Source organism: Peromyscus californicus, unplaced genomic scaffold (genome assembly GCF_007827085.1).
Source record: "Peromyscus californicus insignis strain IS unplaced genomic scaffold, ASM782708v3 Scaffold_1__1_contigs__length_55948999, whole genome shotgun sequence".
NCBI classification, from domain to species: Eukaryota; Metazoa; Chordata; class Mammalia; order Rodentia; family Cricetidae; genus Peromyscus; species Peromyscus californicus.
In genome coordinates this window covers 47,975,838-47,999,261 of record NW_026294492.1, presented here as the reverse complement: position 1 = coordinate 47,999,261, position 23,424 = coordinate 47,975,838, and the positions used below count along the sequence as shown (strand labels likewise).

Below are 23,424 nucleotides of genomic sequence, written 5' to 3'. Positions count from 1 at the left end.
GCACTCAGGAGACAGACAGACAGATCTCGGCGTTCCAGGCCAGCCTGGTCTACAGAGTGAGTTCCAGGACAGCCAGAACTACTAACAAGGAGAAACCCTGTTTCAAAAAAACAAAAACAAAAAATAACAACAGTAGTAATAATGATAATAATAATAATAATAATAATAGTTGGGCATGATGGCTCATTTCTTTAATCCCAGCACTTAGAAGGCAGTGACAGGTGGATCTCTGTGAGTTTGAGGTCAGCCACGGCTACATGGTGAGATCCCGTCTCAAAATAAATAAATAAAAATTAAAGACAACGGCAACACAATAGGCAGACTCAGTAGTGTACGCCTTTAGTCCTAGTCCTGGTGAACCAAGTCAGCCTGGTCTACACAGCAAATTCGAGGCTGTACACGAGACCCTGTCTCAAAATAAATAAATAATCAGTGAATTAATTAATTGTAAAAGACTAGGCAACAGAAATAACACTATGATGGTTATGACCAGTCTGGGGCTGGTGGGCCACTTCACCCTTGTTGTATAATTGTTTTGTTTTTCTAAGACTGTGTTTTGCTCTGTAGCTTAAGCTAGTTTCATTCCCACTCCACAGCTCAAGCTGGCCTCGAACCTGTGATCATTTTTCACAGCCTCCTGTACTGAGCTTACAGGCTTTCACCACCTACCATGCCCAGCTTTCACCCTCCATTTGTAACCTCGTCATTTGGAGGCCTGTAGACACTCAGCAGAATTTTGGCCAAGTCAGATATGGTAGCGCATGCCTGTAACCCCAGCACTCAGGAGGCTTTGGCAAGAAGATCTCCGGTTCAACACCGGCTTCGGCTACTCAGAACAAAAAATGGCAAATTAGAGCAGAAGACAATAAGAGCTGGAGGCCTCAAATCCCAAACGGTGGCCATTTATTCCATGTGCAGTGTATGTGTGTACGCGTGTGTGCATGCACGTGTGTCACTGTGTACATGTGGAGGTCAGAGGACAAGTTGTGAGAGTCAGCTCTCACCTTCCATCATGTGAGCCTCAAGGATTGAAGTCATCAGGGTTCAGGCTTAGCGGCAAGTGCCTTTACCTGCTGAGCCATCTTGCATGCTCCCAATGTCCACTCGGGGAGCTGGTCCCTTCTTGTCCTGAGTCTAGCATCCCAGGCTTCCTAACAGAGCCCAGAGCTATTTCCCTGGGGATCTGAGACAGGCTGAGAGGAGAGAATTTAAGCTGACTTGGATTTGGTCATGATGGAGAGGAGGATCATTGGGAGCCGCCTTGGGTTTAACTGGGTAGGGGTGGGCACACTCACCTGTTTTCCTGTGAGGGTCTGTTCTTGGTTAGGTGATTAGACGCTGGCAGGGAAGCAGGTCACTCTTTGTTGTTCTTATTTGTTTATTTATTTTTGAGAAAATAAGCGGAAACTTTTATTCATTCATTTCTTGCATTGGAAGTACTCTTCGATGACATCTTTGGCCTGAAATTCTTTGCCATAGTCCTTAACCATTACCCAACTGCAGCCAACCACTTTACCAGGCTTCCCCGCTCCTCAGTTTCCAGGCTTACTCATTCCCCTAATTTCTTGCTGTCATCAACCTTAATTAGGTTGATTTGGCGCTCAGCACAAAGTGCCTCCCCTGACTTGACGTCCATAGGCTCATCACAGCTGGATGCAAGCACACAGAGATGGGCTTGGCGCTTGTCTAAGGCTTTGCCAGCTTCATGGATGCCAAGTGATAGGCCATTGTGGATGAGGGCGGTCTTCAGCACCTCTTGAACTCAGCAATATTCCCACCTCAGCTCTTCAAGTGTTGAGATTGCAGGGGTGCACCATTGTGTCCAGCAAGCCCCCCTTTCTTTTTGAAAGTTGATTCACTTATTTTGCATTTGTGTGGCTGTGTGCACATTCACCTGAACTCGGGCTCTCAGGGTTGGTAGCAGGTACCCTCACCTGAGGAGCCATCTTTTTGGGGGGGGGATTTTTAGACAGGGTTTCTCTGTGTAGCCTTGACTGTCCTGGAACTCGCTCTGTAGACCAGGCTGGCCTTGAACTCACAGAGATCCGCCTGCCTCTGCCTCCCCATCGCTGGGATTAAAGGCGTACCCCATCACCGCCACCCGCCAAACCATCTTTCTTAAGCTGGTAATATCATCTTTGAATTTGATATTCAAATTCAAAAAGAAAGAGTTTGATACAACTTTCTATACTTACATGATTTAGCAGTTAAAACACAGCTATTGTGACCAAGGCACTGTCTTTTTTTAAAAAAAAATACATGTGTACTTCTTGCTGGGTGGTGGTGGCACACGCCTTTAATCCCAGCACTGTGGAGGCAGAGGCAGGCGGGTCAGCCTAGTCTCCAGAGAGAGTTCCATGACAGCCAAAGCTTCACAGAGAAACCCTGTCTTGAAAAAAAAAAATTTATTGCTCTATAAGAGCAATAAATGCTCTTCACCACTGAGCCACCTTCCCAGCTCTGGAGGCACTGTATTTTTCACAGTAAAATGAAATTTCACTTTAGCTAATTAACATGTAAATTGAAGTATCCTTGTGGGTTAGGAATAAATTGGATGCAGCTGGTGATGGTGGCGCTTGCCTTTAATCCCAGTACTCTGGAGGCAGAGGCAGGCGGATCTCTGAGTTTGAGGCCAGCCTGGTCTACAGAGTGAGTTCCAGGAGAGTCAGGGCTACACGGAGAAACCTTGTCTCAAAAAACAAAAAAGAAATATATTGCTCGCAATATTGGAGAAGACCTAAACTGCAGATTGGAGGTAGAGAACAAGACAGAAAGGTTAGAATTTGTGGTTTATGTAGCCACTGGGGCAGGAACGCTTTGGAAAAGAGGGGTAAGACAGTCTTATCTTCTGACTCCACAAGGGAGAAGCATTCTTGGCTACCAGAGTCAAACAGCCATGCTATGTGTGAGGCAGGGCACCCATGGATGCTTTTGTGTGCAACAGTGGAGTCATTTGCTGTGGGTGAGCTGGGAGTCCATCCTGTGTGCACACACTGCACAGACTCTCAGGTCCACAAGGACGGAGGGTGTGTGCTCCTGCATATTATGTACCTGTTGGGCTGGCGAGCAGGGGCCACTAGTCCAGTAGGTCTTGCAAGAAGGCCCACATGTACTGATGCATCTCCTGAGGATGGGTCTGTGGAATCCAGTGCCCACTGCCTGGCAGGATGTGGCTTTCCAGCCGACCTGGCACAAAATGACTACCAATGGCTCCCACAAGCCCCTGCTGTAAGGTGTGGTCTTTCTCCCCCCACAGCAGCAGTGTGGGTGTGGACAGTTCTTGGGGCTCCAGGGGGAAGTTCCTACGGCCAAGACAGACAGTTAGAAGAATGGCTACCTTCATTTTGGGGGTGGGGGGAGCTGGCACGCTCCTGAGCTTCTCTCCTGGGTGTAGCCTTACCTGAACAGGTTCCGATAGTAGTTGATGGGCCCCGTGAGGCCTCCAGGTTGCGAGAAGTGATAAAGGAAAGCTTCGAGTTCACAAGGGGTCAGACGCGGGATGCCCTTCTTGCGGTGGGTGAAAACGGCTTTCAGAATCTGGGTGTAAACAGTGGAGTGCTGGTTTCAGTGTCCAGCCTGCTCAGCCCCAATCTGCTACTCCCCTCTTCCTGGACCTCAGCCCACACTGCACCTGGAAGTCCGACAAAGACAAGAGCGTCTCTGGCAACCAGGGAAGCTGGAACAGGAACACGTAGTTCGATCGGAATAACTGGCCAATGTGGCGGATTGAGTATTCTAGGAAGAGGGTAAAGGATGTGAGGTCTGGGCTTGAGACGGCCCTGTGCTCCTATATCCCTACACACCCAGCTCAGGCACACGGGCCTCTAGAACACCACTACTGCTGGCCTGTCTGTGAAGACACTGACCCCACTGTGGCTGAGTACTGCCCTGCCACGTTTTCTTTAGAGCTGCAGAACAGGCCAAGCTAGAGAGATGGCTCAGTGTTTAGAAGTGCTTGCTGCTTTGCCGCGGCCTGAAGTTTGCTTCCTAGGACTCATATTGGGTGGCATACAATGGCCTGTAACTCTAGCTCCATGGGATCTAATGCCCTCTTTTGGCCTCCATGGCAGTCGTGTACACACACATACACACACACACACACACACACACACACACACACAGAGAGAGAGAGAGAGAGAGAGAGAGAGAGAGAGAGGAGAGAGAGAGAGAGAGAGAGAGAGAGAGAGAGAGAGAGAGAGAGAGAGAGAGAAACATATAACAAAAATAACTCTTTTAAAAAAAAATATGGGCCGGGTGACGGTGGCACACGCCTTTAATCCCAGCACTTGGGAGGCAGAGCCAGGTGTATCTTTGTGAGTTCGAGTCCAGCCTGGTCTACAGAGCAAGATCCAGGACAGCCAGGGCTCCACAGAGAAATCCTGTCTCGAAAAAGCAATCAAGCAAACAGAAGAATGGGGATGCCTTCCTCTGTAGCTCCTTTGTGCCCCCAGAGATACCAGCAGGCTTCCTCTGCTTAGGCCTGGACATAGTTCCCCTGCTTCACCCAATAAACATTTATTGAGCACCTACTGTGTACCAGGGTCCTGCAGAAAGGAGTAGAAGAAGACAGATACCAAACAGTGACGATTACAGTGCTATTCAGGTAAGACATGGGGTGCAGTTCAGTGCAGAGTACGGGATTAGCAATCTTGAGGCTCTAGATTCTATCATCTCCTCCTCTACCCCCACACTAACTAACCAATAAATGGAGGTCAATGACAAAAGACATTAGGTGACCCGAGAGGGCATCTGACTCATTGTGGTGCGGTTGGCGAGTTGTCTGTGTCTTCCACTGTCAAAAGAAAGACATCAGTGCTGGGGATAGAGGCACACACACGCCTTTGATCCCAGCATTCAGGAGGCAGAGGCAGATGTATCTCGAGGAGTCCAAGGCCAGCCTGGGAGATGTAGCAAGCTCCAGGCCGGCAAAGAAAGAAAGAGACAACATTGTTTCCTTTGCCTCAGTTTCCCTCAGCTGGAACATAAAGCTAACAACACTTTGGTAAAACCCAAGAGCCTTGTAAAGTGATGCTATGCAAGTTTACCACAGGCAACTGGCAGGCCGAGGTTGACCACCCTCGTCAAAAAAAAAAAAAATTTGGTTTTTTGAGACTGTATTTTTGTATAGTCTTGAAACTAGCTCTTTAGACCTGGCCTCTAACTCACAGAGATCTACCTGCCTCTGCCTCCCGAGTGCTGGAATTAAAAGCATGTGAGACCACACCTTGATGAAACTTTTCAGTGTTATTATGGTACTACACGTGGGAAATTCCACAGCTGACCTCTGATGGTTCGATGTACACTCGTGTGTGTGTGTGTGTGTGTGTGTGTGTGTGTGTGTGTGTGTGTGTCTGTGTGTGTGCGCTATGGTGTGTCATGTTTGTTACAAATAGGATCTTGTTGTATAGCCCAGGCTGGCCTCTAACTCATGATCCTCCTGACTCAGTTTCCCAAGTACTGATTTTTCTTTTAGACTTATTTTTGTTTTGTTTTGCATCAGTTTTTTTGAGACAAGATCTCGCTGTGCAGCTCTGGCTGTCCTGGAACTAACTATGTAGAGCAGGTTAGCCTCAAACTCACAGAAATCTGTCTCTGCCTCCTGAGTTTTGGCATTAAAGGTGCGCACCACTATGACTGACTTCTTTTTAGACTTATTATTTTTATTTATGTGTATGGGTATTTTGTCTACATGTATGTATGTGTACAGTGTATGTGCCTGATATTCACAGAGGCCAGATGAGGACATTAGATCTCTCGGAACTGGAGTTCCAGGTGACCATGAGCCACCATGTGGGCACTAGGAATCCAAGAGTTCTTCGACTAGCAAGTGTTCACTGCTCATCCGTCACTCCAGCCCCGGCCCGCCCCAAGTGCTGAGATTAATAGGGGTATGCTAGTATAGCCAACTCCACAAACTTACCTTCATACACAAAATTACTAAAATTATTGTATTAATTACTTTCAGTCTGCGTGTACAAAGTGTATAAGAAGATTAAATTAATTTCATACTTAGATTTAGGCTCTAGCAAACAAGTTATTGTTTTATATGTATAAATGCTCTAAAACAAAACAAAATACAAAATCAGAAACATTCCTGACTGGGACCTTCCTCTCCCTCCTCTCTCTCTGAACTGGGACCTTCCTCTTCTCTCTCTCTCTCTCTCTCTCTCTCTCTCTCTCTCTCTCTCTCTCTCTCTCTCTCTCCCCTCACTCCTTCTCTCTCTCTCAATGTTGGAGATTATATCCAGGCCCTCTAATATACTAAACAAATGTTCAACCACTTAGCTGTACCCCAGCCCTAGTCCAAAGCGTTTTGTTATACTCAGGTTATTCCTAAGTACATTCTCATTGATTTCTGTCCCTGACACAGTGACAGGTCACAGACGTACACCCTGGCATTTAGGCACATCCCAGCACTCCCCACGCACCTTGGAACACCGACATAGGAGGTCCACTGACCACGACCATCCGCTCCACTAGGGATGGGAAGTAGATGGAGAAATTCCAGGCAAGGATAGCCCCCCAGTCATGGCTCACAAGGATGCACTTGGAGTACCCTGGTGGGGGGCAAAGATGCTGGTGTAAGATGTAGTAGGGGTGAGGTAGAAGTGTGGGAGTGGGTCCCAAAAGGAGCAAAGATGAGGAGATGAGTGTCCAGGATGGGAGAGGCCTGTCCTGAGTGGGGTACGGAATCATACCCAGGCCTAGAATGATATCCTTGATATCAGCCAACAGCAGGTCAATGGTATAACAGTCCACATCCTTTGGAGCATCTGAGGGGCCGTAACCACGCAGGTCCACAGCTACCACATGGAAACGGCTCTGGAACTCCCGCAGCTGGTAGCGCCAGGAGAACCTGCCCGGTGAGGGAGTTGAGAGTTGAGTCAGCTGTCTGCAGGATGTACCTACCTCCTATACCCAGCAGATATCTTAGGCCACCCCGCCTTTCTGCTCCGGACTTCTTAGAAAGGAAATGGGGGAATTCCGGGCAGAGAGGCCCAAGGCCACCTCACCTTCAATAACTCCCTGGTCCAGTCTCTTCAGAGGGATAACCCACCCTTTGGGGCGGTATCTCTGCCCCTTTGCCCACCTTCTGTGCTTTTTATGCTTTGTACCCCCAGGACTACTCAACCCTGTTAGTTCCCATTTTCTCATGGTCAGAGCTCTACTTTTCCCCAGTCCAGTGAGCACCAGGACCCAGGGACCCAGACTTACCAGTTCTCTGGGAAGCCATGCAGAAATAGCATGAGGGGCCCGTTGCCGCGACCAGCAGAGACATAGTGAAGACGTAGGCCGGAACTCTGAGGGAAAGCCCAATCTAAGTAAGAGCTGAGGTAGGTAAGGGAGCTTCCTTCCTAGATGGGCCCAGATCCATTTGGACTCCATGTTTCAACCCCCTTTCTTCATTCTCCATCCACCCCACCCACGAAACCTGCCTCCAAGGGGCACTCACCCTAAGGGTCAGAAAGCAGTGCTCGCCCAGCGTGGGGTCTCTCAGGCAGTCTGGCGCCGACAGCCGCTGGCGGCCGCAGCAGCCCCGGCGGGGGCGGCACAGCACGGTGGTGAGCGCGCTGCAGCTGTAGACAGCGGCGGCCACCAAGGCAGCCAGATACACCAGGCTCATCACCAAGGCGCGCAGCAGCCTCAGCGAGAGGCGTGAGGGCGCCAGCAGCGCCGTCACCACAAACTCCGGCATATCCTCGCGTTCTGGGACAACGACAGAGCCGTGGCCGGAGGACTGAACCGGCGGTGCCGGCTCCGGGAGCCCACCGCCTTTGTTTTGGGATCCCACTGTGCTGTCGGGCGCTGCGGAACCCCCAGAGGAGACAGGTGAACGGCTCGGGCAGAGACTGCCACCGCACATGACTCACTCCCAAGTGGCAGGTAAACGACCTGGGCTGGGAGACACTTAAAGATGAAGGAGGTGGAGCCTGAGAGGATCTGGTTTCTGTGGTTGGGGAGGAACTTTGGGGGAAAGAGGGACCGTAGGCAGCGCCCTAGGTCATCTTGGATGGAGCTTAAGACAGGCACAGGGGATTAAAATGATTCCTGTAGCAAGCAGGCGGCGGTGTTCAGGGCCTAGAGATGGCTCAGCAGCTAAGGGCACTTGGCGCCACGCCCGGCCACCTAAGTTTGATCCCTGGGAACCACAGTGGTAGGAGAGAACTGACTCTCACAAGTTGTCCCCTGACCACACTCACGCTGCAGCACGTGCACCGCTCGGTGCTTTAATCTCAGCAGAAGCAGGCAGATCTCTGAGTTCAAGGCCAGCTGATTTATTTAGCAAGTCAGGGCTACATACAAAAAATACACTGGCAAGGCTCTAAGGAATGCGAGTTGAAGCCTGGAGTAACAGAGGGAAGCGCTCTGTGAGATGGGTGGAGCTTTGAGCGAAGGGGCCTGGCATACTCAGGGTGGGTGGACTCAATTTAGCCCAGATGCTGTGCAAGGGTGTGGGGCGCGCTTTATGAAGGTGGAAGGGGAATTAGGGGGAGTCTGTATTTAGATGAGAAAGACAAAGGCTGGGCTTGTTGGCTTGGGTAAAGGCTAGACGCAAGAACTGGAGTTTGTTCTGAAGCTGCAGAGAGGCCGGAAACTGACCCGAGAGTGGAGCAAACCCAGAAGCGGAAGGCTGGACAGCCCTATATAGACAGCTGGGAGTAGTAGGCAGATGTGGGCAGTAGGAGTCTCATCGTGTACTTCTAAGCTAGAGGGCACGACATTCCCCTTGACCTCGACCTTCTCCTGGTCTGGATGGGACCCATCACCGCTTTTACCTGGTTCCAACCCCACCGTGTCCTCTCGTCTCGTTGGTTTAGAAAGTCCGTCGATCCACCCCTACACGACTGTGATTGGACAGCAGTGGCCATGGATTTCTAAACGAAGGGTGGGGCCTAGGTGCTAAGTAGCTCGTGTTGAGGTTCAGGCTCTGTAGGTGGCAGCTAAGCCTGGGCAAACCCTGCCTGCTTCCTGGAGAACAGGCCCGACTTGGAAGCTGGGGCTAGCCTGGGCAGACTGGGTCACTGCAGCTCTGGCTGAAAGAGGAAACAGGGCAGCGCCCGGTATGATGGGGCATTGCGTCGAGTCGTGTCTCAGCAAGAAGTCAGCTCCTTTTGCAACCTTTCCCAAGATCCTTTACTATTTTAGGGACACCCATTATTTAACCCTTGTAGCAACCCTGGTACATGTAGGTAGCATTATCATATCCTCACATTACAGATTATGAACCTGAAATTCCGGGATGAGGTCATTTTGCCTGAAGTTATCTATCATCTATCTGCCTTAGCAGCAATCCGGAACAACATGGAAGCAGCAACCTGTGTTTCATCCAACACTGAGGCCACTGGCAAGCTTTCAAATTTCTTCTGGCGGTTATCTAGAGAAATATTAGGTATATAGAGAGAAGCACTTCTGTAGCTGCTTCTATCATTGTGGTAGTATTGACTGAGCCTAGAGCTTTGCACATGCAGGGTAAGCACTTCAGCAGGGAGCTTCATTCTTAGCCTTAAAAAAATTGATTACTGAGTATTACTCAGCTGCTAAAAATTTTTTTGCAAGCATGAAACTTATAGGCAAATGAATGGAACCAGGAAAAAAAATCATGCTGAGGTAACCTAGCCCTAGAAAGATAAATATGGTATGAATTCACTTAAATGTGGGAATCAGCCATTAAATAAACGATAACCAACCTACCGTCCATAGACCCAGAGCGGTTAGGTATAGAGGAAGGAACATGGATCTCCCTGGGAGGGATTTTAGAATAGATTTTATGTGGGGACATGTGGAGATTGGAACAGGAGGATCAGGTAGGGAGGAGAAATGGGTTGAGAGAGGGAATAGAGGAGAGACAGCTGGAATAGAGAGGCATTTGAAGGATGGTATGGAAACCTAGTGCAGTGGAAACATCTTAAAATATATGAGGGTGATCCTAATGAGGTCTCCTAATAGGGGAGACAGAGTCTCAACTGACCATCTCTTGTCACCAAACGAGGCTTCCAGTACCAGGACTGGGTTGCAAGCTGTTGGCCAATGGGGTCCCATGGGAATTCCCAAACAACCCAGGCTGTTGCTAAAACAATGGGTTGCTCTCTGCAAACTGGCAGTGAGTATTGCAGAGGACAATACCCACACAACTCACTGAACAAGGAGAAGTGGAGCTGGTACCTATACCCCTATGTTCTAGTGTCTTTGGTTCAGAAAGGTACTCTGCAGGCTACCAAAAGAGAAACGTAAACACCAACCTAGATACAAAACTTTTGACCTACAATTTGTCCTGTCTGAAAGATATGCTAGGGCAAATGGTGGCACAGAACTTGTGGTCTGGTTTGACTTAAGCCCACTCCATGAGACAGAACCCACACCCAACACTGCTTAGGTAACAAAGAACCAGAGGCTAGATAGCCTAGAGACCTAGGGTAAAAACAAATACTATTGGTCAAAAAAAAAAAAAAGTATCAATGGATTGACTCATAATGATCTTCTGTTCTACTCACAGATCAATGCCTTAATTAGTCATCATCAGAGAAGCTTCCTCCTGCAGCTCATGGGAGCAGATACAGAGACCCACAGCCAGAGAGAGTCCTTGGAACACTTAGCACTAAGTGGGAGGTCTCCATCAAATCTTTCCCCTCAGAGCTCAGAGAACCCCAAGGAAGAGGAGGTGGAAAGAGTGGAAGAGCCAGAGAGAATGGAAGGCACCAGGAGAACAAGGCCCTCTGAATCAACTAAGCAAGGCTCATATGAATTCACAGAGATGGAAGCAGCAAGCATAGACCAGGTCCTCTGGGTATATAGCTTTCATTCTGCTCAGTATTTTATTGGGACTTCTGATTGTGTGAAGAAGTGGACTTTTTTTGTTTGTTTTTTGAGCCTGAGTAGCCTTGGCTGTCCCAGAACTTCCTTTGTAGACCAGGTTGGCCTTGAACTAATAGATTCACCTGCCTCTGCCTCTCAAGTGCTGGGATTAAAGGCATGCACCACCACAGCCCAGCTGGGTCTCTGATTCTTGTGCCCGCTCCTGGGGCTCTTTTCCTTCTGTTGACTTGCTTTGTCCAGACTCAGTCTTTTAAAGGCCTGTTCTTCTCTAATGAGACAGAAATGAAGTGGATCCAGAGGAGAGGGCAGGTAGGATGAAACTGGGAGTAGAGGGAGGGAAAACTATAATCAGGAACTCCCCCTTTTATTGAAAAATAATATTTTCAATAAAGGGGGGAACAATTATTACTCTTTATTGGTTTTTGTTTTCATGCTGACTCTTGCAGCCATGTAGCTTAGGTTGGCCTGCGACTGGGCTCCCCTTCCGGCTTGATGGGATTACATACAAATTCTTGAGACAAGATCTTATAAACTGCTTAGGATCCTCTTGTGTTTCAGCCTTCTGAGAAGGCCCTGATGCCTGACTGAGTGGCTAGCTCTGAGACAGGGCTCCGTGTACCCTACAGCTGGTTTCAAACCTTCTATGTAGCGAATGACCAAGAACTTCTGATCCACCTGCTTCACTCCTATTATAATTACAGGGATGCATCACCACGTCTGGTTTGTGTGATGCTGCAATTAAACCCAGAACCTCCTGCATGCTAGGCAAGCATGCTACCAGCTGGGCCTTTCTAAGTGGCTAGTTATACATTTACCATCTTGGAGCATTACCTCTCAATAAGTCACTCTTATCACCACTTATTGCACATGGCTCCCTCACTTTTCTATACTCTACTCATCTCTTGCTCCACTTGCCACTGTTATACGCCTTTTTATTATCAAACAGGATACTAAACAGTGTATTTATTCTGCACAAGGACGATAATTAAACCCTTGGAGAATGGCCATTCATTGTTCAACCTCAGTAAAAAATCCACTTGAGCCGGGCGGTGGTGGCGCACACCTTTAATCCCAGTACTCGGGAGGCAGAGCCAGGCGGATCTCTGTGAGTTCGAGGCCAGCCTGGGCTACCAAGTGAGTCCCAGGAAAGGCGCAAAGCTACACAGAGAAACCCTGTCTCGAAAAACCAAAAAAAAAAAAAAAAAAAAAATCCACTTGAGTAGAATGACACTGTCTTTATTGTTCTGACTTTACCATCTCTTTTCTTGCATGATTAACCTGTACTGCTTTTTTGGGGGTGGGAAGGGGCGCTGGCCACCTACTCACATTTTTCCTGCCTCCAACCCTCCTGAGTGTTGTGATTGTAAGTGTGAACCACCACCACCACACCAGGCTAACTTTGGTTTCTTTAATATTCCATAAGATTAATTATCTAACATGGTGTTCCCAGGATTTCTACTGAGCCTCCAACGTGGCTCTCTGGCCAATAGGCATCTAAGAACTTCCCTTTATTGAACTCCACTATACAATTTTGTCTCTACACCCCAAGTAACCTCCATTTTCCAACTCTACACTCAGAAAGACATCAGTAATCACAGGAGGGTAACTTTATATTCAGTACAAATGTTTATTTTTGCAATGAGAACTGCACAAAAAAAAACCCCTTTAGTATATAAGTGAAAAGTCTATGAATTTCCTTCTACAAATATCTAAAGTATTTTAATACAAGTCTCAGATTCACTGACATAAATTATTGGCCAAGCGACCCGTGCATACAGTACAGTGGGGGCTTGTACACACCTTATTCTTGTATAGGACTAAGATGTTCTAGTACTGCGGGAAGGACTTGAAAATGGTCAGAAATTAAATAGATCCCAGTTCTAATTACAACCCAGTTAGAGGAACACCCATCAGAAGGTGTGGAGGCCATTTAAAACTTGAGCAAGAAGGTACAGATGAAATCATTTCCCCAGCTCAAAAGTGGGGCCCAGCATGGGGAAATAATCTGAACAAGAGTGGTAGAAAAAACCTCAGAGGACCAAAATGCCATCATTCCCACATAGTAGTATATGAAATGCCTGGAGGGGGACAGGACTTTAAGAACAGGGAGGTGAACACTGGCTGGGTACCCTAACTGTGAGGTTTGGCCTTTCTGGTTGAAGGGTAGGAGATACAGGTTAACAGTGCTAGAAATATTTCAGTCTTGTCTCTGCATACATATAATTATTTATCTTACATCTTAGGGACGACTGTTCTTGGGCGCCACCCACGCCTTGTAGCTGTGGCATGTGTGAACAGGTGGGCAGGAAAGCCATCTGGGGGCTTTCTTAGCAGAAATGTGTTCATATGTGGGATACAGAAACCCTATTTGGAGGGAATGTACACTTACCTAAGAGTATCTGGTTAACCCTGAGCTTAAATCAAATTAGGAGTTAGGTAGAGGCAAGCATGGTGGGTAAAGTGGCCCAGAGCCTTGTGTGAAGAGGAGACCAGGATGGAGGAGGCCATCGTTGAGAGTGTGGTCTGGATATTGGCCAAGGTTTCACTGAGGCCCATCCACCCAGTCCAGGTATTAACAGAGTTTCTAGCTCCCTGTTACAGCTTCAACTTGGGGGGAACTCCGAGCCCAAGGAGCTCCTGCCCAGGAAAAGCAGGACCTGCCAGTGGAGCTCAGTGGCCACTGTTGGTAAATCTTATGCAAAGGTACCTAGGGACCTGGACCTAGCCTAAGCAAACTAGAAAACCTAGTTGGTTCACAAAGAAATGTCAGGGAGACACCAGCATTAAAAAAGAGAGATGTGTTTATTCCATGATCAGTACAGACCAAATGCATATTCACCATATGAAAGTCAAGCCAGTCAGTGACTCCAGAGTTTGGCCAACACCGAGGCACCAGCACTGTGGTGTAGAGTGGGCTCTCATGGCACGTGTAACCTCACCAGGGGCTCCAATTAAAAAAAAAAAGAAAAGAAAAAGGGAAGGAAGGTGCAGCCCACTGGTCTAAACCAGGTGCTGGATGGGGAGCTTCTGCCTTAGTCTGCAGCCCCCCAGTGCCTGGGGCCCACCTCATCCCCAGGCTCTCCCTTTCTTGGTAAAAACAAACAGATTTGACATTAAAAAACACAGAAGCCAACAAATACGAGGAGAGAGGAAAAAAATTGCAGCTTTCTGGTTTTATAATTAAAAATAAGACTAATAAAGTTTGAAACAGAATACAAGCAGGATTTTTTTGTGTTTTGTGTGGGGTTTTTTTGTGGATTTTTTTTTTTTTAACACCAGTTTGGTGGAGTCACCAACAAACTTCAAACAAAGATATGCCAACTATGTTCACTATACAGTACAGCCACGGTCACACACTACCCACAGCGCGGTGGGAGCCGCCACTCAATGAGGAGACAATCACACCATTTCGGAGATAAGCAGTGCCACTGTGTCTGAAGGAGAAGAGAGTTAAAAATAAAATAGAATTCAACAAAAAATATATATATATAGGAAAAAACAAAACAAAACAAAATTAGAAACACAGGTGGGAAGGAACTGACTTTGGTTGGTGGCCTTACTCCCCAGGTGAGGCCTGTCCATACACATGAACAGTTACCTCTATCCGAATTGCCATAGACATACACACACTTCCATGGCACTATTCCCTTTTGCACAAGCGAACACTTATAGAGAGCGGCTCTCAATTAAAGGCTTGTGGGGGGAGGGGAGAGGGTCTGTTCAAGGCAAAGTCAGTGCCAGCAAGGGGGTGGGCCAGTGCCTTGCCATTCCAGTCCACACAGGCTTGCCCTGGTCTCCTGGGAGTGGGCAGCGATGGCTGGGGTGTGAAGGACTCCCAATGGGTAGGACGTCACAAACGTCATGTTCTCAGGGACAGAAAACCAGTCAGTCACGGTGGCGGCAGCAACAATGTCCTGTGTATACTGTGTAGACATTTGGCGCAGAGAAGGGCCTCTGCCCCGCACGCGGGGACGCAGGCCTTGGGTCCAGCCGGCACTTGACTCACATTGAGGCGTGCTCTGAACTGACATCCTCTGAGGGGGTGGCATGTGGTAGGACGTCTGTCTGACTGGCTGTAAGGCAGATGGGCTCTGTGATCCTCAGCTGCCCGTCAGGCCTGCCCCGGGCATAGCATGCAGGAGAGCCAGGCCCAGAGACACCCCTGGTCACTGCTACTGCCTCCACTGCCGCCCCTAACACTATGGAGAGTCAGTATTTTTGCCAGAAAAAGGCAGAAGTCACCTAGGTGCTCTCAAAAAAGATTTTCTTCAAATATTGACAAAAGATCACTCTGGAAATTCATGTCAATCGTAGCTGCCATCTGGAGGGGAAGAAGGAAGTAGAAGTGAGTTTGGAGTGCACTGTTCCACCTGTTTCCCAGGTGCTGCCCCCTCATACCCACCCGGACCCTTTTGTTCAAAGCCAGGTGCGAGTGAACCCATCAGACCAGCTTGGTGTAGTGCAATAGCCTGGGCTACTGCCCATCCTTCCCTAGGTCCTAGGACCTTTATCCCAGGATCTTCAAGGTGGACTCCTGCCCAAAAGTTCCCACCAGGTACCCCTACTCACTGCCTCCCTGCGCCTCCGCTCCTGCTCTCGTTTTCGGGCCAATTCCCTCTGCTGGTCCAGCATAGACTGGGGCTGAGAGCTCTGGGCTTGGGGGGCGGTGGCAGCGGCCACAGCAGCTGCCTGCTGCTGCTGCTGCTGTTGCTGTTGCTGCTGCTGCTGCTCCTGCCTCTGCTGCTGCTGCTGCTGCTCCTGGCGCCGTCGTGCCTCCTCATGGGCTCGACGTGCCTGTTCCAGCGCATCCTCATCCTCTCGGCTCCTGGGCAGAGCGGGGCCCCAGGTCAGCCTGGAGTCCAGTATGGCCCTGGGAGCCCCAGTGCCCTGCATGGACCCCAGCCCACCTCATACGCTCCTGCCTCAGCCGCTCCTTCTCCTTCTCTGCATGCTCAGCCTGGGCCTTCAGGGCCTTTTCCCGCTCTTCCTTCTCCCGAGCGGCACGACGGAAATGCTCGAAGCTATCACTTGAGGACTTGGCTGTGGAGGATGGGGTGGTCGGATGCTTCTGTACCAGACTGGCCCAGGAGCCCATGTTCTTGATTTTCAGGTCCTATAGAGGCAGAGATCAGGTGCCAGGTAAGGACCTGCTACACAGGATATGGCAGGGAGCTTATGCCCACCAAAACCATCTCAATGAGATGAATGCCTCAGAGTCCTTGGTCACCTACTGTCCTTACCTTTTTGGGTGCCACTGGCGTTTTTGGCTCCTGTTTCTGTTTGTCTTTGTCAGGGGCCCCCGATGGGGGTGCATTCTGCTCGGGGGGCCGGATCACAGGCCTCCCTACATCTACAGGTTTCATCTCAGGCCCTAGAATTGACAAATGATATGTGGGTCTGGGCCACCTGAAAGGCGTGGCTCATGGTCATCACCAGCATGGGCCTGGGGCCCAAGTCCCAGATGCAGGTAGGGAGGACACTCACGCTGGGGCAGGTGGACTGGGGCCTTGATGCTCTCTGGGTGCTTAGGGGGCTCTGGTCGCAGTGAGGTGCTGAAAGGCTCGCTGCGGATGATTGGTGAGTGGATCTTCTCCTCCTTTACTACCACCAGGGGCTGGGGCTGGACAACTGAGGGTGGACGCAGCTCCTGGGACAGCATAGGTACGGCAGCCGGTGAGGCAGGTGGGCATCCCTGGCCTCGGCCCATGACTGGACCTGGGGGCTGTGGCTCAGCCCTGCCCTTTACCTGCTTCTTAGGCTGGACATTTTGCTGGGGTGGAGATTGATGAGTCAGGCTCTGGAACTGTGGCATCTGAGGGGAATGTATCATAAGCGGAGAGGGGGCTTCACGAAGGTGACCTAGGAAACAAGATAAGAACTGGTATATAGGCCACTAGCCCTGAGCCACTTGGGCCTTGAGAATACAGTAATCAAAGAAAGGTCAGGCTATTCATAGACTACCTTGTAGCCCAAACAAGCTTGGAGACTCACAGTATCTAGTATACCTGCCAAGGACATGACTGCCCTACCCTGAAGGACTGAGGACCCTCTAGCCCCAAAATGTGGACCCTATTTAGTCATGCCCCTAAGCTGGATGCCAAAAAGCTTTTCTGTAGTCCTGAGGTGCTAAGTCCCAAAGTTTGATTCTTCTGCACCTCAGTATTACCCAGGAAGCTTTGTTAAACACACATTTCCAGCACATTAGATCTCATGTAAGGTCTGCATTCCAGAGCATTTTAAATCCCACCCCCACCCCACCCCCCACCGCAGAAGGCTCTACAAAGTTAACCTGGGTTATACAAGGGAGATCAATAAATTCTGAAGACTGAACCTGATAATCTATCTACTTTGCCGCCACCCCCACCCCTGTAGTCTGGGATGGCCACAGTTAATGAAGCCCAGGCCCTGGGGTGAAGGTGGTCTGCCCCAATGCTGTTTCCTAGCTGAGTCTGTTCATCCTACAGAACGGAGGAGAACTTGGGAATGACCTCTACCTGAGTAAGGCAAGTACAACAGGGTCCAGGGCTCAAGGTCAGTCTACTACCTGCATCTATCTAAGCAACAGGTATAAGGAGTGCCAGGGAGCTCTATGCTAGCAAAGGAAATACAGAACGTTTAGTTCTGACACTCAGCTGTACCAATGCAGAAACTGAGCTCTGAGTACAGTTAGCCAGAGCCTCTGGTCTAGGGAACTGGAGAAGTTGAATCACATCCATTCCCACATAGCTTGCTGTCTACTTAAATACCAGGTAGAATGGGATCTTGCCACCTGTTATAGCTCAGCTAGCTAGAGCCCAGACTAGTCCTCCAGGTTCTACCTCTAAGCCATTACATACTAGCACAGGAACCCTTAGGTCATTTGATAACATCCCATCCCCTCCCCTCTAGTCTAAGGTGTCTATTTTGGCAGACCTAAAACAGACCATAAAATTGCGTATGTGGCAGACTCTTGGCTCCATTGTTGGGCCAGTACCAAAATCCAATAGGGTGAGTTTCTGACACCTTTTGACTTGTCTTCCATTCCAGCTTGTCGGAACTCCTTAAAAGCTAGCACCCTGGCTCCACTTGTCTGCAGTTCCCAGGTACGTGTCTGTGACTGCCTGTCATCTGTGGCAGTGTCACCAAGAACACCTGGTAAGGCTGGCATGGATAACAAAAGACTCTGTGGCCTATGGTTTTTCTGGTGGCTTTGGAGAGCTGGCTTAGCAGTTCAGGGATGGTGCTGGGAAATTGGCTGAGTGTCCACCTGAGTGTCTCTTAACAATCTGGTTTTTTTTTTGGTTGTTGATTTTGTTTGTTTTTTTTTTTTTGTTTTCAAGACAGGGTTTCTCTGTGTAGCTTTGGCACCTTTCCTGGAACTCACTCTGTAGCCCAGACTAGCCTCGAACTCAGAGATCCCTCTGCCTCTGCCTCCTGAATGCTGGGATCAAAGGTGTGTGCCACCACCGCCTGGCAAGACAACTTAGTTTTTAGCCCAGAGCTGTCAGCTAGGTTCCAACCCATATGGTTCCATATGTCCTTAGGTTACAGAGCTTGGGTTCAGGCTCTGAGGACTCGAAGAGAAAGTAGAGGTCTTTGGCTGCTGGCCTCGGCTGCCCAGAGCTGACTCTGCTGCCACCTGTTTACCACCTTCCGTGCACAGGCTGGTAACAGCACAGCTGCATGGGTGACCATGTCCAACGCCAGTTTTTCCCAGAGAACCAACAGCTGCTCTCGGCTCAGGGCATGCAACAATTCACTTGTCACCTGGCAGCCTGTGTTGAATCTCGGAGCACTCACAGTCCTACTTTGCTACTCAATTTTAGCAGTTCCACCCTAAGGCCGACTGCATTGTGAATATACAGTGCTAAGCCCAGGCATCCCACTCTAGCCCTCAAATGTTACTGTAAAGATGCTACTGTAAGCTTTGACTGGAACATTTTCTAGCCAGAGATTGCCAGAGCATTTTGGTTACCAACATTTGTCAAGTATGGAAGAATGGGAAGCCTAGCAGTGGTAACACATGCCTTTAATCCCAGCACTCAGGAGGCAGAACAGGTGGATCTCTGTGAGTTCAAGGCCAGCCTGGTCTACAGAGCAAGTTCCAAGGCAGACAGGGCTCCAGAGAAACCCTGTCTCAAAAATGCAAACAAACAAACAAACAAACAACAACAAAGGTGAAAGAGTGTGCCCTAAACAACACTGTTGGGAACGGGAAGTCTGCACTAGGCTGCAGACAGGCAGGGTTTCTGAGTGGATTCTGCTTCTGAGTCCCAGTCATATTCACGAACACGGTCCATGCAATGCCACCTGGGTCTTGAGGGCTTAGTACAGCGCCTGAGTCTCAACAGTCTCTGATTCCCAACTTGTTCTCCTGCTTACCACAGTCAACGCCAAGAAACCTACCCTAACCTTGAATGGGTAGACACCTAGCAGGATGAAGGTCGAGGGAGGTCTTTGTCTGGACTATCTCTGCTTGTGAGCATGACAGTCTGATAAACACAAAGCAGGGGCAGCGATACTGTGTGATACTCCCAATTACACAATGCCGACAGGTTTGCCTCTGAACTTACTGAGCCTGACACATAACTAATACTGCATTGTCAGACAGAGCCAGTCACCAGGCCCAGCTCCAGACTCCCTTGAGTACAAGAACTGGAGCCACTTACCAGCTGAGTAGGGGTCCGACTTGTGGTGTCGGGGGGAAGGGTGATGCTGGATGACTTGCTGGGGCTTGGCAGGCTGTGGTGGGGGTGGCTGCTGGCCTGGGGGTGGGTGAGTAGGCTGCTGGCCTGGAGGTGGTGGGGGCTGCTGAATATGAGAAAAGGGCATGGATGGCAAGTGAACTGGCCGTGGTGGGGGCTGGTGTTGTTGCTGGGGTGGTGGTTGGGGCTGAGGAGGTGGGGGTGGTGGAGGTTGCTGCTGGAGCTGCTGCTGCTGAACAGAAGGGTGGGGTGGAGGTGGCAAAGGGGGTGGGGGTTGAGACTGCACCTTCACGGAAGGGAGTAGTGGTGTGGGGGGCTGCACCTTCTGCAGCTGCTGTAGATATAACTGCATCTGCATGGAGGTGAGGGGTGGGGCGGGTGGCTCTTCATCCTCCAGCAGCACTTGTGGGGGCTGAGCCATGGGTGGTTGTGGGAGTAGCGGGGGCTGGGCCAGGGCAGGGGACACAGCTGGGGGTCGGGAAGGTTTTGGAGGCAGAGCAGCAGCTCGGTTGCTAGGCCGAGATGGTTGCTGGGGCAGCGCATTGTGCAAAGCTGGAATGACAAAAAATATGGAAGTGAGACCTTCGTTACCTACCTAAGATTCTGGACTGTTTTTTCTGCTCTGTCCTAACCTTGTTTACACTACAGTGATCTCTTCCGGCTCCTCCTGCACTCTCCACAAGCTCCCACAAACAGCACAATAAAGACGGCATTCAGAAAAACCTACTGGCGTAAGTTCCTTATAGTCACCCTGCCCTATATTCTGTGTCCCTGACCCTTCCTCTAGTTTCCTGCACAGACCTTCAGGCCTCACTGTGGGTCTGTGACAACTACTCACAGACTTACCAGCCTGCCAAGATGTTGAGCAAATCTCTCCACCCCCATTTATGTTGTCCAAGTTCCATGGGATTAACTATGAATGTCTCCTCCATACCCTAAACCAAGAGCTGCAGACAAATCCAATCTTTTCTGACATAATGCCTGGCCCCAAAGAATTAAACTACAATCTTCTGCCATGCCAGTCATGTCCCAGACAAGCAACTAACTTAATTACTAAAGCTAATAGGGTGCCTAGAGTACCTGGTCATGATGTGGTAGAACCAAGGTGGCAAAAGGGAGAGATAGCCATGGCTCACCTGGAGGAGAAACCACAGCATGCTGGTTGAGATGGGGTGGAGTGCTGTGCTCAGGCGGCTGGGGCAGATGAGGTGGCAGCTCCGGCTGCGGCAGGTGCAAGATGGGCTGGGTGAAGTGGCCAATAGGGTCAAATACACTGCCTGGTAGCTGTGGTTCCAGGACGGGTACCTGGGCAGTGATGAAGGGTGGGGGCGAGGACTTGATCGCTGGGGCAGTCTGCTGTGGCATGGAGGGCGGCGGTGGGGGGGGGTGGGGGCTGCTGCTGCTGCTGCTGCTGCTGCTGCTGCGGAGGCGGGGGTGGAGGAGGCTGCTGGGGAGGCGGGGGTGGCTGCTGGGGCACAGGAGCTGGGGCTGTCTGCATCTGTGGATGGTGATGGTGATGATGCTGCAGGCACACACAAAGACACACAGGCTAATGTCAGACTGGAGAAACCAGCCAGGGGCAGATCCACAGCACCCTCTCAGCGGAGGGGCTGGCTACCACCTAAGAAGGAGACAACCCTGAAGTACATACCTTTTTTTGGTCCCTCCCAGGGTGTCCCTTCTTTTTTGACTTGGGAGCCATCTCTGCAGAGAAAAGACAAGGTAGTGAGACTCTGGGGATGTGATCATGGATTGGCCTTGGATGCAGAAGAGGACAAGAACAGGGCATTCAGGACAAGGGTTGAATTACACTGAAAAAGCAACTGAATTGGGCCATCACAGGGAAGAAAAAGACATGTAGAATGTCACCTATCCATCTGCCTGTAGCTTTCCCAAGGAACTGTGCCTGAAAAATGCCTCAGTAAGTTTCAGACCACAGGCACCAGTACTAGTCAAGGCCCTGGCTATGTCAGAATCTGAGCTATGGAGACCTTACCTTATACTTCCCTATTTCATGAGTCATACCTTGGGCAAGTGTCAGCACACTTTGGATTATAACCTGCTACGTTCTGGATAACTCAGGCCGTTTGCAATGACCCCATGTATTGGACAGTTGAGAACAATACTCCAAAAAGTGAGGACAACCATTCAAGGCCACACAGCTGAAACAATTTAGAGACTCTTGTTGAATGGTTTACTGAGGTCCCTACCTCAGAGTAGGTCAGGCTGGGACTGAGAAAGATCAGTGATATTGGCATGGGGCATGACCTCACCAGAGCCACAGGGTGCACAAGGAAAGTGCTGTATAGTGAGAAAGGGTCACCTTTTGGGAATAAGGAAGCAGGATAGCCTCCCCAGAATGACCAAGAATAAACAGAATAGGTGCTCACTGCCAAAAAGATGGCTTTGACCTCCTTTCTCTTCCTTGGGTGTGAGGAATTATCAGTGATGTCTCTTCTCTGGAACAGTCAATGTGCTACATAATGAAAGCAGCATGTGCCTTGGCTCCTCAAGAAGCTGAAGCCTGGTGCTTCAGGTGCGTAAATGTGCCCATCTCTGAGGCAGATTAAAAACCTAGGTGCAAACCTTAGACTTTATAATAAGGAACTTTTACCAGCTGAATACTCCAGGAGAGGGACAACATCTTGGCCAGTGCTCCTGGGCTGACAAACAATACAATTGTCAATTACCAGGTTGGAGGCTGGGTCCATGGTACAGAGACTTTCAGATTCCTGTCACTGAGAGTCATTTGTGTCTTTGCTATGGCTTCCCCCAAGCACCTTGTCAGAACACCAGTTCTTGCTGCTAGTGTCAAGGCCACCTCTCTCTCTGCTCATAGCTGTGGCAAGCTACTATGCAATGCATGGCCCCTGTGGTGCAGTATGCTACCAGCAGGAGTAAGACGGGACCTTGTGCCCTGCAAGAGTTTGCCACTCCATGCAGGACTGCCAAGACACAGACCCCAGCAGGCACAAACAAGTCCTCACACAAATGGCAAACGGCAGCAAGTGAGGACACCTAACACATGGAGACCCAAGACTGAGCCCCAAATTTGGATGCTAGGAAGCAGGGCTCCCACAACTCCTTGGGTCAGCAAAAGAATCTTGGTAAGAAACCCTTACAGAGAACACATTCAAAAGGGGTTTGTCGGGAAGATTTGTGGAATCAGGGCATTTGGCTGTTTTGCGTGTAGAAGCAGAACCAGCTGGACACCTCACACCAGAAGGATTTCTATGGCAGGGGACACACAAGGGCTAGACAGCCAACAATTCAGTAGTGGGAGAGAGAGAGGCTGGGACGGCCAGTGGACAGGCTCCTCTGTTAGCACTTCCAGTGTAAGAAGGTGGAGTGGGCAGGGGGAGGAGAGACAGGGACTTGGGGAAGGCTGCTCAAAACAAATACTGATTATACTCTTGAGGGGATCTCAGCATATAGAAGATGGGAGATAAAGCTGAACCACTGTGTCAAGTATGACCCGGGAAAGCCTTGGGGGTGCTACCCAGATGCAGAACTGAATGTGAGATGTCTAGGAAGGAGAGGGGATGCCTGTTGGCTAGTAACATTGAACAAACATTGTTTTCCCACTTATATAAGTAAGGGACAATGGCTCCAACCCCTCACCACCTGCCTCAAGTTATGAGCAGAGGTCCACAAGACCAGGCTTAGGTTCTAGGAAGTATCTCAGCTGCACTGGAAAGGTCACAGGAGTGTTCTGGAGCTCATCTTCAGAGTGGAAGTGGAAGCACAAGGCAGCCCCTGGGCCTAGGCGAGACTAGTGGAAATGACATGTGTTTGTGAGGCAGCCCTGTGCAGCTCCTGTGGCCCAAGCCTCGTGTTGGGTTACCAGTAAGAAGACAAGACAGTAAATGCACAGCTTAATGACACACCAGTCCCAGACACCCCCACACAAAACTCTCTAGAAAGG

The 23,424-nt window shown here is 49.7% G+C and overlaps 2 protein-coding genes, 1 long non-coding RNA gene and 1 pseudogene across 3 annotated transcripts in view; 1 reads left to right on the top strand and 3 right to left on the bottom strand.

Moving 5' to 3' along the window:
- Window positions 1–1,401: 1,401 nt before the first annotated feature.
- On the bottom strand, window positions 1,402–7,884 carry Ephx3 (epoxide hydrolase 3). The gene is made up of 7 exons (XM_052746770.1): window positions 7,454–7,884; window positions 7,216–7,301; window positions 6,699–6,856; window positions 6,429–6,557; window positions 3,632–3,735; window positions 3,401–3,537; window positions 1,402–3,302 (listed from the first exon to the last, which is right to left on the bottom strand). The coding sequence occupies exons 1-7, from the start codon at window positions 7,862–7,864 to the stop codon at window positions 3,077–3,079; spliced, it is 1,251 nt and encodes a 416-aa protein (XP_052602730.1). The 5' UTR covers window positions 7,865–7,884; the 3' UTR covers window positions 1,402–3,076.
- LOC128116087 (40S ribosomal protein S12-like) lies at window positions 1,419–1,946 on the bottom strand (annotated as a pseudogene).
- LOC128115737 (uncharacterized) lies at window positions 7,773–13,790 on the top strand. The gene is made up of 3 exons (XR_008220282.1): window positions 7,773–7,884; window positions 9,220–9,391; window positions 10,496–13,790. It is a non-coding gene; the product is annotated as an uncharacterized LOC128115737 (long non-coding RNA).
- Window positions 13,599–23,424, bottom strand: part of Brd4 (bromodomain containing 4) — a 33,979-nt gene continuing 24,153 nt past the window's right edge. The window contains 10 exon segments of the mRNA XM_052746769.1: window positions 13,599–15,136; window positions 15,385–15,640; window positions 15,723–15,928; window positions 16,056–16,186; window positions 16,300–16,462; window positions 16,562–16,674; window positions 19,464–20,051; window positions 20,636–20,897; window positions 20,899–21,021; window positions 21,151–21,203. Coding sequence (XP_052602729.1) covers window positions 15,068–15,136; window positions 15,385–15,640; window positions 15,723–15,928; window positions 16,056–16,186; window positions 16,300–16,462; window positions 16,562–16,674; window positions 19,464–20,051; window positions 20,636–20,897; window positions 20,899–21,021; window positions 21,151–21,203 — 1,964 coding nt within the window. The 3' untranslated portion in view covers window positions 13,599–15,067.

Bases quoted from the DNA above. Each gene is read 5' to 3' on its own strand.
- Ephx3 (XM_052746770.1), bottom strand. From the start codon at position 7,864: ATGTGCGGTGGCAGTCTCTGCCCGAGCCGTTCACCTGTCTCCTCTGGG. The intron at 7,302-7,453 runs GTGAGTGCCCCT...GCTTTCCCTCAG, and splicing joins ACTGCTTTCTGACCCTTAGG to AGTTCCGGCCTACGTCTTCA. The intron at 3,303-3,400 runs GTAAGGCTACAC...TCTTGGCCGTAG, and splicing joins TACTATCGGAACCTGTTCAG to GAACTTCCCCCTGGAGCCCC.